The sequence below is a fragment of the Phyllobates terribilis genome, unplaced genomic scaffold, assembly GCF_046119375.1.
Source record: "Phyllobates terribilis strain yellow unplaced genomic scaffold, ASM4611937v1 Scaffold_8__6_contigs__length_399053987, whole genome shotgun sequence".
NCBI classification, from domain to species: domain Eukaryota; kingdom Metazoa; phylum Chordata; class Amphibia; order Anura; family Dendrobatidae; genus Phyllobates; species Phyllobates terribilis.
The window spans coordinates 293,853,460-293,870,167 of record NW_027362768.1 but is presented as its reverse complement, the minus strand read 5'-3'; the positions used below and the strand labels follow the sequence as shown (position 1 = coordinate 293,870,167).

At 47.9% G+C, this 16,708-nt stretch overlaps 1 protein-coding gene across 4 annotated transcripts in view; it reads left to right on the top strand.

Moving 5' to 3' along the window:
* The window catches only part of LOC141157324 (ankyrin repeat domain-containing protein 54-like), a 436,436-nt gene that overhangs the window by 72,685 nt on the left and 347,043 nt on the right, over positions 1 to 16,708 (top strand). For 3 of the 4 annotated variants that reach the window (XM_073644420.1, XM_073644422.1, XM_073644419.1), the window contains exon 3: positions 488 to 543. The exons of the other annotated variant lie outside the window; for it this stretch is intronic. In XM_073644420.1, coding sequence (XP_073500521.1) covers positions 488 to 543 — 56 coding nt within the window. The remainder of the gene's footprint in view (positions 1 to 487; positions 544 to 16,708) is intronic. 4 annotated transcript variants of the gene reach the window in all.

The following is a 16,708-nucleotide window of genomic DNA, read 5'->3' as shown; positions in this document are numbered from 1 at the left end:
CTCCGGGGCTGGGGTTGCTCGCTGCATAAATTAAATTATTCTCCGGGGGTGGGGCTGCTCGCTGCATAAATTAAATGGTATATTTACTTCTTCTGCCTCCTGTGATCTGGTGGGAATCAAACTCACATCTCTATGTTCATCTTAGTGTTCATCGGCTGGTGCTCTACCAACAAGGCATACCCCACAATGTTATAGATAGGAGAACTTGGTTATCTTGACCTCTATTGCAGGCAATGCACCCAGAAGCAGAGTATAAATATTCTTAGAAATACATTGTATATATAACAATATATTTTTATGTTGCCTGTATCCTGAGGTGAAGAAAACTTTTTTTGTTCCTATATAAGTATTAAAATTAATTAGCAAATACAAAAAAATAATTCTGCGACTCATCCCAGGTCTTGTGCTCACAACCTTTACATTACAGATAAGGGGCTTTAAGCTGCTGAACCACAAGTTCTAATGATGTCACTGATCTGTATTGCAGGCTCGGCCTTCAGGCAGATGATACTGATTGAAATACACTGCTGTGTACAATGGACGGTATGTATTTTTATTCTACAGGGAGAAAAAGAGATTTTTTTCATCCTATAAAATTGTTAAAAAATAATGAAAAACACATGATAATGAAAGACATATTGTCATTTTAATGCATATTTTTTAAAATAATGAGCATCACAAATCAGCACATAACACGGACATATTTGATGTCCCTGTAATCGTAACGACCCTCACAACACAGTGATCAGATTATTTACGGGATCAGTAAATGACGTAAAAAATTGGCATGATTGATTTTTTTTTCTCTATTAAACCCATAAAAAATATAATAAAACTGTAATGCTGAGGCCGTGTTCATAAGTAGCGTAAATGCTGCGTTCTTTCTGCTGCCTTTTGTCTGTAGGTGTTCGCACCACACAACGCAGTAACAATCTTCTCTGATTATTGTGTGTTTGCTGCTTTTCTTCTATGCGTTTTCCCTCTTATTTGATGCGATTACGGTACAGATATGAAGCAGAGTTTTTAACGCTTTTTAATAGTACAGAAAAGTTTTGATTCTACACTTAAAAATACAGCGGCATTTTTTTCTTCGTGCTTTTTTTTTTTTCAGAAGGAGATTATAGAGAAAAAATGCACCAAAACCGCAGAGTTCAGCAGCGTCTTCAGACCACAGAGCGGAGATTTCATGGAATCATGTCCACTTTGCTTTAAAATTTAGACCGTGTTCACTTGTAGAGTAAATGCTGCTTTTTTTGCATACAAATTTTGCTGAGTTTAACTGTCCAAGCAAAGTGGATGTGATTTCATGAGAACAGCGCCCGCTCTTACAATTCAAACAGTATTTTACATTATTTAGAAGTTAGTATTTCTCTATATTCCTGTCTCTCCACCTGTTTTACAGGCGTTCTTCCTTCCCCTTTTCTTTCCTTGCCTTTCCCGTTCCTTTTCTTCACCCCTATTAAATATTTTATATATAAGGTATCGTATATGTGTATCATAACCCCTTTCCTTTGCCTATCCTGTACATACCAATCTTTTTCATTTTCCTTCTATCCCTTTATTTTTTTTTCTCCCTTTTTCCCATTTTCCTTAACCCCTTTACAACCCAAGGTGGTTTGTACATTAATGACCAGGCCAATTTTTACAATTCTGACCACTGTCACTTTATGAAGTAATTACTCTGGAACGCTTCAACGGATCCCCCTGATTCTGAGATTGTTTTTTTCGTGACATATTGTACTTCATGATAGTGGTAAAATTTCTTCGATATCACTTGCGTTTATTTGTGAAAAAATGGAAATTTGGCGAAAATTTCAAAAATTTTGCAATTTTCAAAATTTGAATTTTTATGCCCTTAAATCAGAGAGATATGTCACACAAAATAGTTAATAAATAACATTTTCCACATGTCTACTTTACATCAGCACAATTTTGGAACCAACATTTTTTTTTTGTTGGGGAGCTATAAGGGTTAAAAGTTGACCAGCGATTTCTCATTTTTCCACCAAAATTTACAAAACCATTTTTTTAGGGACCACATCACATTTAAAGTCACTTTGAGGGGTCTTTATGACAGAAAATACCCAAAAGTGACACCATTCTAAAAACTGCACCCCTCAAGGTGCTCAAAACCACATTCTAGAACTTTATTAACCCTTCAGGTGCTTCACAGGAATTTTTGGAATGTGGAAGAAAAAATTAACATTTAACTTTTTTCAAAAAAATGTTTCTGTAGGCCCAATTTTTTTATTTTTGCAGGGGTAACAGGAAAAAATTGACCCCAAAATTTGTTGTTCAATTTCCCTGAGCATGCAGATACCCTATATGTGGGGGAAAACCACTGTTTGGGCGCACGGCAGGGCTCGGAAGGGAAGGAGCACCATTTGACTTTTTGAATGTAAAATTTGCTTGAATAATTAGCGGACGCCATGTTGCGTTTGGGGAGCCCCTGATGTGCCTAAACAGTGGAAACCCCCCACAAATGACAGCATCTTGGAAACATGACCCCTCAGGGAACTTATCTAGATGTGTGGTGAGCACCTTGAACCCCCAGGTGCTTCACAGAAGTTTATAACATGGAGCCGTGAAAATAAAAAAAATTAACTTTTTCCACGATAATGATGTTTTAGCCCCAATTTTTTTATTTTCCGAAGGGTAAGAAGTAAAAATGGACCCCAAAAACTGTTCTGCAATTTCTCCTGAGTACGCCAATACCCCATATGTGGGGAAAATACAGTGTTTGGGCGCACGGCAGAGTTCAGAAGGGAAGAAGCACTGTGTGACTTTTTGAACGCAAAATTGGCTGGAATCGAGAGCGGATGCCATGTTGCGTTTGGAGAGCCCCTGATATGCCTAAATAGTGGAAACCCCCCACAAGTGACCCCATTTTGGAAACTACACCCCTCGAGGATTTTATCTAGGGGTATAGTGAACATTTTGAATTCAGAGGTACGACAGAATTTGATAACATTAGGTCATCATATTGAATAAGTTGTCATTAGTCTTGAGCGCAAGTGCTCGCTACTTGAGTTTGCATCGGGTACTCCGGTATGCACCATGTATCGCGGGTGCTCGAGTGACATGCTCGAGTCCCTGCTCCGCATGTTTCACGGTTATTAGACTGCCCAAAAAAAACATGCGAGGATCGCTCGTGCATGGCAGGCAATCCCCGCAAGGTTTTTTTGGCCACGAAGCATATGAGGTGGAGACTCAAGCATGTCACTCGAACACCCACGATACTCAGTGCATACCCGCCACCCGATGCAAACTCAAGTAGCGAGCACTTGCGCTCAACACTGGTCGCCATATCGTCATCTTTTTTTTTACTTTTGAAAAAAATCCCAAACCTAACCCTAGCCCAGCCCTAACCCTTGCCCAACCCTAACCCCAACCCTAACCAAACCTTAACCCCAACCCTAACCCTAACCCTATTCCCAACCCTAACCCTAGCACAACCCTAGCTCAACCCTAACCCCAACCCTAACCCTAGTACAACCCTAGCTCAACCTTAACCCCAACCCTAACCCTAGCACAACCCTAACCCGAGAGTTTATTTTTTACGCCGTTCCTCTTGCGATATAAGTGATTAGACGACTTTATTTTTCGGGTCGGTGCGATTACAGTGATACCAGAATCATATCGGGTTTTTATTATTGACAGCTGTCACACGCTAAAAGACGCTTTTTTTGCTAAGACTAGTTTTTACATCGCCATATTTTGAGAGCTATAATTTTTCTATATTTTGTCCGACAGTGTCATGTGATGGCTTGTTTTTTTGCGGGACGAGTTAACGTTTTTATTAGTGCCATTTTCAGGTACGTGACATTTTTTGATCGCTTTCTATTTCGATTTTCGGGAGGCAGGATAAACAAAAACCAACAATTCAGGACTTGTTTTTTAAAAAAAAAAAAAAATTTTATGCTGTTTCGCGTGTGGTAAAATTGATAAGGTAGCTTTATTCTTCGGGTCAGTACGTTTACAGCGGTACCACATTTATATAGTTTTTCTATGTTTTGGTGCTTTTACACAATAAAAGCTATTTTATAGAAAAAAATATTTTTTTGCTTCTCTTTATTTTGAGAGCTATAACTTTTTTATTTTTTGGCTGATGGAGCTGTATGGCAGCTTGTTTTTTGCGGGACAAGATGATGTTTTCAGCGGTACCATCTTTATTTATATTTGTCTTTTTGATCACGTGTTATTCCATTTTTTGTTTGGTGGTATGATGATAAAGCATAGGTTTTTTTGCTTCGTTTTTTATTTATTCTTATTTTATTTTATTTTTTTACCGTGTTCACTGAAGGGGCTAACTAGTGGGCCAGTTTTATAGGTCAGGTCGTTCCGGATGCGGCGATATGTGTACTTTTATTGTTTTTTTTTTTTTTTTTTTTCATAATAATATTTATTGATGGGTACATTATATTTTTATTTTTGGTGGATTATCTTTTTTTTAATATTTTTACAATTTTTTTTTTCACTTTCTAACACTTTTTTTTACTTTTATTCTTTGTCCCACTTTGAGACTTTCACTTTTTTTTTTATTCTGATCGCCTGTATAGCACAGGAATGCAGCACCATCCCTGTGCTATACAGGCTGTCAGCGCTGCAGATGCAGAAGATACTTTGGTCATGCATTGCGCATGACCAAAATATCTTCCTGCCGTCTGGTGAACCACATGTTGTCATGACGACATTGGGTTGTCATGGCAACATCCGGGAAGCCGCACAGACATCGCTGGACGCTGGCAGGAGAGGTGAGTATGTAGCGCCCCGAGGGTTCGGCCGCTACAGGGGTATTGCACCTCAGACCAGAGGTGTGATATTCCACTCCCAGGTAAGGATGGAGTATGGACCAGGGCTCAGTTAGCTGCATACAGCACACACACCCCATTTCCGAGGGACAGCTCAACGGTGCTCCCACTAGACAGAAGTGCAGGCACGACCGACTATGTCCCTGTCTGGAGTGGGGAGGGGGGTGGAACACCCAGTGCTGTAGGGGCAGATAGGGGTTGGTTCCTGAGTGTAGGTAGGAGCCCATTGGTTGCTGGTCACCTGGGCTCATGGTCAGAGGGAGGTATAAAAGGTGGGCACCATCTTAGTTCTGGGTCAGTTCAGCCAGAGGAGAAGACAGGGAGTAGAGGCTCTGTAGGAGCTCTACTCCAGGAGGGCCTAGTGAGAGGCCGACGAGGAGGTGAAGGGGAGCTGGGATTTTGGCTCATCTCAGCTCCAAGAGAACGGAACAGAAAGGAACAGAAAGGAACAGAGAAAGAGAAGGAGAGACAGAGAAACAGAAGGGCTCAGGAACAAGAAGGTGGAAGGGACCCTAAGAACCCACGAGAATCCAGGATGCAGGGTCAGGCAGATTAAGGGTACCGGATCCCAAGTTGGTGGAGGAGAAACTACCCTCAGCCAAAGACCGGTCGTCGTGATCATTTGTTGGTGCGACACCTCATCAAACCTGCTAGGAAGGCACCATATAGGACAGCGGAGGATGGGGCCCACGTTTAACCACACAGGTCCGCGGCAGCTGGACAAAAGTGGGTCACTGGTGAGGCAGGCCAGAGAAAGGATTAAAGGGGGTCCTGTGCCATGCTCCTGAACTGCCTGGGAGTTGACCGAGCCCCTCACCTGGTGGACGCAGCACGGCTCGGGCGATCACTGCCGACGGAAGTGACCCGGAACAAACGAACTGTGAGTAAAGACCCTGGACTGTAACTTGTTGTCTGTGTGCTCCTTCGCGCCTCCAGCACTATCAGTACTGAGACTCTCACTACCATCACTCCCACCATCCACTACACTGCCCTGGGGCTGCACTCCTCCCGTGGGGAGTCACACCACCTCAGCTGCACCCACCATCAGCCCCAGCGGTCTGCCTTGCAGCGGCGGTTCCTAATAACCGCAATCCACGGGTGGCGTAGTCGGACATTATCTGAAGCACGTAGCAGACTACCACTGGCCTGACCACCCTGAGCCGCGGGACCGGGCCGCCACTACTACTACTCCCAGCGTCTCCCTATTGCCCGGTTCCGCGTGCCCCACGGCCCAGGGGGCGAGTCAGCTTTGGCGTAGTCGGCAGGATTTCGTGCCCGCTAACCACGGGTACTGCACGCCTGAAAAGAGACTGTTTCGTTGTACTAAAGATGGCGCCCGCCCTAGAAGAACGAGCGCCATAATGTGCGCGCCAAAAGACCACAGGAGGCCGCCTCCCATCGTGGGCCGGGTCCCAGAATGGCGCCAAAGAGGAAGCCCGCCCCCAACAACCATGAGCACTGCTGTGGAAATGTCCGTCAACGTGGGGGGGCTGCCCCTGAGAGTGATTGTCAGCAGAATGCCCCAGGACCACCCGCCATGGGGGCGGAAAGAGAAGAAAACTGCGGGGCAGGGGGTGGTCTGGATCAGTCCAGACAGACCGCACCCGGGAATGGACGCCTTCAGCAGCACCAGCCTCCTGGCCCGAAACCTGCTGCAGGCCGAACCACTCTGCAGCCTAGCAGAAGTCCTAGCGCAGCTCCCCAGAGACCCGGAGCGTGCGCAAGCTGCACTGGAGGACCTGGAGCGGAGGATGGTCCGGTCGCAGCGGAGTGCACTCGCCGAGTGGAGAGAGGAACTGGCCCGGCAGGCCGAGACCCACCAGCGACAGGCCTCAGCCGCACCCCGGGGTTTGCTTGCCTCTGAGGACGGCGCAGGAGGAGAGAGGACCAGAGGCGACGCCGCGGAGGGAGCCACGAGGACTGAGGCAAGTGAAGGGGACGTCACCACCCCAAGCCCAGCACCCGCAAGCCTGCCCCAGCCTCCAGTCGCAGCACCGGAAGCCCCACTCACCGCACCTGTTGCCGTGCCGCCACTGCTCCCCGCTAGGCCTCAAGCGGCGAGCGCCGCGGCCACGCCCCGCCCGGCGCCACGCCCCTTGACCCCGGGCGCCGTAAAGCAGGAAGCGTCATCGGCCCGGTCGCAAGGCCTGGATGACCCGGGCGCCATCGCTACGCCTGCGCCCCTGTCCCGGACGGGACTGACATCGGACGCCACCAAAAGACCCCAGGCCTGGTCGCAAGGCCGAGTGCCCCCGGGCGCTGCTCCCAGATCAGGTCCCTCCACTATACCACGGCTGGGTGTGGACCTGATTGCACATCACACCGGTCCGGATGGACTGCCGCTGGAGTGGCCGGCTGAAGTGACCGGCAATCAGCCATGGAAGGCCCAGCCCCCGCGCGAGCCTCTGATACCGCCTCCAGAACCCGTGGAGGTCACCCTACCCCCACTGGAGGACGTCCAATTTGCGTGGGATCCCACCAGCGAGAACTTGATGGGGTTCTCTCAAGAGACCCGGGCAGACGCGGTCCGTCGTCTGGAGGCCTGTCACCAGCAACTGGCGACCTTTGAGCGGGAGCGACGAGAGAGGCGCGTCAGGGAGGAACGGCTCCAAGCCCAGAGTGCTGAACAAAAGCGCAAGGCCCGCCAAGACCCCCAAGCAGCCCGTGGTCCCCGAATCACCGGGACCATAGTCAAGTTCCACATGGAGAACGGCTGGGGCTTTATCAGGGGCCCAGAAACCGCAGGCGACGTCTTTGTGACCCGCAGGGACGTGGAGAGTCATCTACCGGAGGGACATCGTGGCCGTGACCTGTACCCTGGTGATGTGGTCGCCTTTACCCGCCACGTAGGTGCAAAAGGACCATACGCCCTACATGTTCATCGGCTCACTGAGGAGGAGCTACAACACCGCGGCTATGAGGAGAGCCAAGAGGACCCGGACGGGTCTGAAGAACCATATGAGGAGGAAGAAGGAGCATATGGAGGACACCGCTACTAGTAAGTAGCCACGTACCGGTGTGCATAGTTACCCGTCAGGGTATCCGAACTGTTTTTGGGACTGTTCCCGTCTTGAAAGTGTGGTCCCCGTTGGGACAAATATTGAACTGTTACCTGGGTGCCCCTCATTCCCCACCAGGCTGAGGACTGTGAGCAGCCATTCCCTTCCCAAAACTGACCGAGGACTGAGAGCGGTCAACCCCTTGTACATAGTTGCGCTTCCTAAAGCGCCCCCTACTGGTTTTATACAAAAACCGCAACGTCTACCTCAAGACAAGTTTACTGGACTGTTGCACCTTTACCTGGTCGCAAGTTGCACCGCGGCCATGATCCAAGAATCCAAGAATGTGCTTTACTTAAAAATGTTTTACATGAGAAAGTTTTATATGCTGCTAAGTGATAATGCAAATGTTTTACAAGATGTTTTATATGACAAAAGAGTTCCAGAGGCATTAGCAAAGTGTTTTATAATAGTGACAAGAAAAGAAAAGCGTTTTCCATAAAGGGAATTGAACCATGTTGCCTGTTTTCTGATGTGAAAAGTTTTAAAAAGTTTTTGCATGTCCTGTAATTATCTGTTTTTGCTCTTTTCCATCCCGAGGACGTGCTGTGCTTTACCAGGGGGGAATGTAGCGCCCCGAGGGTTCGGCCACTACAGGGGTATTGCACCTCAGACCAGAGGTGTGATATTCCACTCCCAGGTAAGGATGGAGTATGGACCAGGGCTCAGTTAGCTGCATACAGCACACACACCCCATTTCCGAGGGACAGCTCAACGGTGCTCCCACTAGACAGAAGTGCAGGCACGACCGACTATGTCCCTGTCTGGAGTGGGGAGGGGGGTGGAACACCCAGTGCTGTAGGGGCAGATAGGGGTTGGTTCCTGAGTGTAGGTAGGAGCCCATTGGTTGCTGGTCACCTGGGCTCATGGTCAGAGGGAGGTATAAAAGGTGGGCACCATCTTAGTTCTGGGTCAGTTCAGCCAGAGGAGAAGACAGGGAGTAGAGGCTCTGTAGGAGCTCTACTCCAGGAGGGCCTAGTGAGAGGCCGACGAGGAGGTGAAGGGGAGCTGGGATTTTGGCTCATCTCAGCTCCAAGAGAACGGAACAGAAAGGAACAGAAAGGAACAGAGAAAGAGAAGGAGAGACAGAGAAACAGAAGGGCTCAGGAACAAGAAGGTGGAAGGGACCCTAAGAACCCACGAGAATCCAGGGTGCAGGGTCAGGCAGATTAAGGGTACCGGATCCCAAGTTGGTGGAGGAGAAACTACCCTCAGCCAAAGACCGGTCGTTGTGATCATTTGTTGGTGCGACACCTCATCAAACCTGCTAGGAAGGCACCATATAGGACAGCGGAGGACGGGGCCCACGTTTAACCGCACAGGTCCGCGGCAGCTGGACAAAAGTGGGTCACTGGTGAGGCAGGCCAGAGAAAGGATTAAAGGGGGTCCTGTGCCATGCTCCTGAACTGCCTGGGAGTTGACCGAGCCCCTCACCTGGTGGACGCAGCACGGCTCGGGCGGTCACTGCCGACGGAAGTGACCCGGAACAAACGAACTGTGAGTAAAGACCCTGGACTGTAACTTGTTGTCCGTGTGCTCCTTCGCGCCTCCAGCACTATCAGTACTGAGACTCTCACTACCATCACTCCCACCATCCACTACACTGCCCTGGGGCTGCACTCCTCCCGTGGGGAGTCACACCACCTCAGCTGCACCCACCATCAGCCCCAGCGGTCTGCCTTGCAGCGGCGGTTCCTAATAACCGCAATCCATGGGTGGCGTAGTCGGACATTATCTGAAGCACGTAGCAGACTACCACTGGCCTGACCACCCTGAGCCGCGGGACCGGGCCGCCACTACTACTACTCCCAGCGTCTCCCTATTGCCCGGTTCCGCGTGCCCCACGGCCCAGGGGGCGAGTCAAGTATCCCGATCACCTCTCCTTGCCCCCGCAATGCTGCGATCGACTTCAATCACAGCATTGAGGGGGTTAATGTGCCGGGAGCGGTGCGGGACCACTCCCAGCACATTTCTGGGTGTCAGCTATGACAATCAGGCTGTGTAGGCGCGATCGCAAAGACGTACTAATACGTATCAGGCTCTTAAGTCCAGGGCGCAGATACGTATTAGTACGTCTTGGGCTTTAAAGGGGTTAATAAAATATATTTTTCCTTCCCCCTTCTCATCCTTAACCCTTTCCACCCTTTATTTTGAGTATATCTTTCACCCCTTTACATTTGACTTTTTTTTCTTTTATTTTGTTCTTGTTTGCTTCTTTATTACTGTGTATCTAATATATATAATTGTCTTATCCCGTCTGTCTGTCTGTCCTTCTGTCCAGGAAATCCCGCGTCGCTGATTGGTCCGGCCGTGGCAAATCAGCGACGCGGGATTTCAGAAAAAAGATGGCGGCCTTTAGCGGCTCATCTGCGGCATGGAGGTCAGCGGCGATGCATCCGGGAGATGACCGGCGCTGATCTCCCGACGGTAAGTGTGAAGGGAGGACCAGGGAGCGGCGCCGCCGGTCGGGATGCTTCTGCTGCGAGTAGCCGCTCATCTCCCAGCTGCTCGCAGCGGAAGTACCCGCACAAGCAGCGCCGCTCCCGGGCCCACACTAATACGACGCTGATTGGTCGCAGCCAACCAATCAGCTATGTTGGCGCCAAGTCTAAACAGCGCTCTGCTGATTGCGCCCGGTGTACCGCATACATATTCTAGAATACCCGATGCGTTTGAATCAGGCCACCATCTAGTATATAATATGTCTCTCCCCTTTTCCTTTACCCCATTTATGAAAAAAAGTCCTTAATAAAAACTACTTTAACAAAAATAGACGTCCGCTGTGTGCCCAAGGACTCGGCTCAGCTGTGTGGTTTTGGTGCTTTTATTTCTCTAGATGATTCTATGTGGAGCACAAAAAAACACCTGTAAAAAAAAGCAGATAATTTTTTAAGTGCAGAATGAAAGCTTTTCTGTACTATAAAAAACACAATAAAAACGCGGCTTCACATCTGCACCAAAAACGGATTAAATAAGGGGGGAAAAGATTGTTATTAAAATAACCTAGGCCAAACTATACCCCCTAGGCTACAATATACCCCCAAGGGGATAAACTATCCTAGGCCAAACTATACCTGGGGGTATAAAATAGCCTAGGCCAAACTATACCCCCCAGGCTACAATATACCCCCAGGGGATAAACTGTCCTAGGCCAAACTATACCTGGGGGTATAAAATAGCCTAGGCTAAACTATACCCCCCAGACTACAATATACCTCCCAGGGGATAAACTGTCCTAGGCCAAACTATACCTGGGGGTATAAAATAGCCTAGGCCAAACTATACCCCCCAGGCTACAATATACCTCCCAGGGGATAAACTGTCCTAGGCCAAACTATACCTGGGGGTATAAAATAGCCTAGGCCAAACTATACCCCCCAGGCTACAATATACCCCCCAGGGGATAAACTGTCCTAGGCCAAACTATACCTGGGGGTATAAAATAGCCTAGGCCAAACTATAATCCCTCCAGAATATACCCCTCTATTTTATGAGCCCTTGTAAATGAGATTTTAGGTGCCATTTTTTAATCACTTAATACTGACTTCCATGTAGGTATTTGTGTTGTTAATCACATGATGAAGATTGATCTTACAATACAATGTGACTGAGAAGTCTATCATCTGAGATGTGTCCTGTTGGTTGTAGTGACTCAGATGTTAGAGTTCCACCTCTATGTGTTTAGAACTTTAGGATTTAAGTCAGTTACCTTCTCACATAACTTACCTGACAAACCTGAACCCCCATTAAGATGTTGAAAAATTAAGTAATTCTTGTGTATATAACTCACCGCTGCTGATATACAGGGGGTGTAATCCGGCCTGAGGGAATATGAAATGGCCTAGGCCTCTTACAGAAGTTGTCCACTACTTTTACATTGATGCCCTATCCGTAGGATAGGGTATCAATGTATGATCGGCCGGGGTCCCGCATGCGGCACCCCCGCCGATCAGCTGTTATCGGAGGCTCTGGCCGGAAGCGCTCACCTGCGGGGCTCCGCTGTCAAGTGGTAGTGGCCGCCGCGTTGTACTGCACAACAGCCTCCTATTCAATTGAATGGGATAGGATAGGGCATCAATGTAAAAGTAGTGGACAACTCCTTTAAACCCCGGGTATAGTCTGGACTCGGGGTTACATAGTTACATAGTTTATAAGGCCGAAAAAAGACAAGCGTCCATCCAGTTCAGCCTATTTCTTGTGCACTGCAGCTATTCCGCAGCGTTGATCCAGGGGAAGGCAAAAAAAACAAACATGCGGTATAGGCCAATTTACATCATTGAGGAAAAATTCACTTCCCGACACCAATCTGGCAGTCAGATTAAATCCCTGGATTAATTAACTAAGCATAAAATGTAATTTTATTGTTCTCAAGAAAGGCGTCCAGGCCTCTCTTGAACTCATTAAGTGAGTTGGACATCACCACTTCCTCTCCCAGAGAGTTCCAGAGTCTCACGGCTCTGACCGTAAAGAATCCCCTTCTATGCTGGTGCAGGAACCTCCTTTCCTCCAGACGCATAGTGTGCCCCCTCGTCTTTGTCACCATCCTTGGTATAAACAGGTCATGGGAGAGATCTCTGTACTGCCCCCTGATGTATTTATACATGTTTATGAGGTCTCCCCTAAGCCTTCTCTTTTCCAACGTAAATAGGCCTAATTTTGACAACCTCTCTGGGTATTCTAGTCCCTCCATTCCCTTTATTACCTTATTTGCCTTCGCAGCTGCTGCCTGACACTGGGCACTCCAATTTAATTTGCTATTAACCAAGACGCCCAGGTCCTTCTCCATGTCAGATTTCCCCAACGGTTTCCCATTTAATATGTATGGGTGACTGCTGTTTTTCTTTCCCATGTGCATGACCTTACATTTATCGGCATTGAACCCCATTTGCCATTTTTTGGCCCAACTCCCCAATTTATCTAAATCCTCCTGTAGCTGTGCCCTATCCTCATCTGTATTAACTACTTTACAAAGTTTAGTATCATCTGCAAATATTGCTATTTTACTATGCAACCCTTCCACTAGATCATTAATAAATATATTAAATAATATAGGGCCCAAGACAGACCCTTGAGGCACCCCGCTAGTAACCCTGACACCCCCTGAGCTTACTCCATTGATAACCACCCTCTGCTTTCTATCACTCAGCCAGCTATTTACCCACTTGCACACTTTATCCCCCAGACCAAGCATTCTCATTTTATATATCAACCTTTTGTGTGGCACGGTATCAAACGCTTTGGAGAAGTCAAGGTATACAACATCCACTGACTCTCCCCGGTCCAGCTGTGAGCTCACCTCCTCGTAGAAGGCCATCAGGTTTTTTTGGCAGGAGCGATCCCTCATGAATCCATGTTGATATGGAGTTAGACAGTTATTATCATTAAGATATTCTACAATAGCATCTCTAAGAAATCCTTCAAACAATTTACCCACAACAGACGTTAAGCTGACTGGTCTATAGTTCCCAGGGTCACTTTTAGACCCCTTTTTGAATATTGGTACCACATTTGCTTGGCGCCAGTCTAGTGGGACAGTCCCTGTCCATAAAGAGTGCTTGAATATAAGATACAGCGGTCTGTCTATCACATTACTTAATTCTTTTAGTACCCGGGGGTGTATGCCATCTGGGCCTGGTGACTTGTCTATTTTGATATTATTTAGGCGTTTCTGAACTTCCTCCTGGGTTAGGTGGGTGATATTTAGCGGAGGGTTTACTTTATCACTCTGCATTTCCTCCGATAAATTGTTTTCTTTTGTGAAAACAGTGGAGAAGAAGCTATTGAGTAGGTTTGCTTTAACCTCATCGCCCTCTATGATTTTACCCAGGTGATTTTTCAATGGGCCAACTCCATCAGTTTTAATCCTTTTACTGTTTATATAGTTAAAGAACAGTTTGGGATTCGTTTTACTTTCCTTGGCAATTAGTCTCTCTGTCTCCTCTTTTGCTATTCTTATTTGTTTCTTACAGATTTTGTTTTTTTCCCTATAAGATATTAGCGCTTCCTCGCTGCCTTCTTGTTTAAGTTTACCGAAAGCCCTTTTTTTTGTTTTTCATTGCCCTCTTGACTTCCTTATTTAGCCACATTGGCTTCCTCCTATTCCTAGCCCTTTTATTCCCATAAGGTATGTACCTTCTACAGTGACTATGTAGGACTGTTTTGAAAATTTCCCATTTTCTATCCGTGCTCCTATTACTGAAGATACTATCCCAGTCTATAAGGTGAAGGGCATCTCTTATCTGATCAAACTTTGCCCTCCTGAAGTTCAGTGTTTTTGTGACTCCCTTGCTGGGCACCCAACTGAAGCACATGTGGAATTGTATAATGTTGTGCTCACTATTTCCCAGGTGCCCCCCGACCTGCACCTCAGTTATTCTGTCTGGCCTGTTAGTTAATATTAAGTCTAAAAGGGCTGTCCCTCTAGTTGGTTCCTGCACAAGTTGTGACAAATAATTGTCTTTGATAATTGACAGAAACCTGTTTCCTTTCTGAGATCTACAGCTTTCGGTTTCCCAGTCTATATCGGGGTAGTTGAAGTCCCCCATAATAATCACCTCGTTATTTTTTGCTACTTCGTCTATTTGTCTCATTAATAGACTTTCCGTGGCTTCTGCTATATTTGGTGGTTTATAACAGACTCCTATGATAATTTTATTATTGTTTTTTGCCCCACGTATCTCCACCCATAAGGACTCGACCTCCTCATTTCCCTCCCATACATCCTCCCGTATTGTAGGCTTTAGACACGTCTTTACATATAGACAGACTCCACCCCCTTTCCGACTTCTTCGATCCTTTCTAAACAGACTGTAACCCTGTAAGTTAACTGCCCAGTCATAGCTTTCATCTAACCATGTCTCGGTTATTCCCACTATGTCATAGTTACCTGTAGATATTTCTGCTTCCAGTTCATCCATCTTATTTGTCAGGCTCCTGGCATTTGCTAGCATGCAGTTTACACGATTTTGTTTTGTTCCAATCTTCTCCCTGTGGATTGTGTTAGAAATTTTCTTACCTCCCTTCCAAGTATCTTGTCTTGGACCTTCTTTGTCGCACTTCATATCTTTCATTAGTATGTTCTCTGGTTGCATGTTCGTGTCCGGCGTTTTTCTTCCCATCCCCTCTTCTTCTAGTTTAACGCCCTCCTGATGAGTGTTGCGAGTCTCCTGGCGAATGTGTGTTTCCCGCTTTTGTTGAGGTGTAGTCCGTCTCTGGCAAGGAGTCCGTCATAGAGGTAATTCACACCGTGGTCCAGGAATCCAAATCCTTGTTGTCTGCACCATCGTCTCAGCCAGTTGTTCACATCAAGGATCCTGTTCCATCTCCTGACGCCATGCCCGTCTACTGGAAGGATAGAAGAAAAAACTACCTGCGCATCTGTGGCACCCCAGGGGTCTGGTTTCCACAGTAACAGCAATGTTATGTCTGAGAGCAGGTGGGAGGTCTCTTGGTCAGGAATCCTATGCATGCCACACCTCCTGCCCAGTCCTGGGAGGGGAAGAACTTCCCCTGTATAAACCTGGGGCTGAGGCAGGGTTAGAGAGTTGAGAGGGAGAGTTCAGCCAGGAGGGCTGACAGGGAGCTGTGGCTCCGGCTGGGCCCAGCTCCTGGGCCATGCCAGAAGTAGAGAAGAAGTAGAGACAGAGAAGAGAAGCAGCATAGGAAGAAACAACAGGAGCTCTGTGGGAGCAGTACTACAAAGAGTCAGGGGCTGGCAGCTGCAGAGCTCGCCCTGACTGAGAAGCTATCACCGGACCCGGAGTCCGAGGCTATGGGGACTAACTCCTATCCAGCAGCAGAAACCGACCGGCAGGGGATTTCAGGTCCTCTGGCCAAGAAACCCGAAGGCACGGTCACACGCGTGGGACCAGCACCGCCGTCGTGGAGCGGAAGCTACTAGAAGGCCCCGAGTCACCGGCCATACGGGTGAGCACCACACGGTACACTCAGGGACGTGGGCTACTTATACCCGCCTCTAGCAAGGTAGCCAGAAGAGTACAGTTAGTTTGGGAGGCCTACAACTCCGCCTGGCTAGGGGAGATCCCATCTGCTCAAGGACTGACCAGGCCCCAATCGCTAGCCAGTACTCCGGGAGGGTCCATCTTTGTCACCAGTAAAGACCCTGAACTACACCGTACCGTCTCCGAGTGGTTCCTGCTACCCCCATCATCCACGTCGGCTGCCCTGAGGCCATACCCCTCCCGTTGGGGGTGATACTATCACGCTGCACAATCCTACCACCGGCCTCAGCGGTCTGCCCTGCAGCGGCAGCTCCTTCGCTGCATTCAACGGGTGGCGTAGTCGTACAACATCTACCACTAATACAGGGCCACTTAGTCTGACTCCCTGGGCACGGACCGGGTCACCGCCACGAGACTACAACCCTCAACAGATCCGGCTCCGGGTAAGCTCCCGCGTGCGCAACGCTGCGCGACACCGGCCCAGGGGTGCGTCACATCCAGTTCTTTTACTTTCTTCCCCAATACTTCAAAGTCCTTGCAGATTGTCGGTAGGTCCTTCTTTGCCGTGTCATTGGTGCCAACATGTATCAGAAGAAATGGGTGGACATCCTTGGAACTGATGAGCTTCGGTATCCTATCGGTAACATCCTTGATCTTCGCCCCTGGGAGGCAGCATACTTCTCTTGCGGTTATGTCCGGTCTGCAGATAGCTGCTTCTGTTCCTCTAAGTAGTGAGTCTCCCACCACCACCACTCTTCTTCCCTTCTTGGCTGTCCTTTTTCTTGTCGCTTCTGGGTGTTTCTGGGTGCTCTTTTCTTTTTTGCTTGCTGGTAGTTCCTCATCCTTAGGAGTGCCATCTTCGTCCTCCACAAGTCCT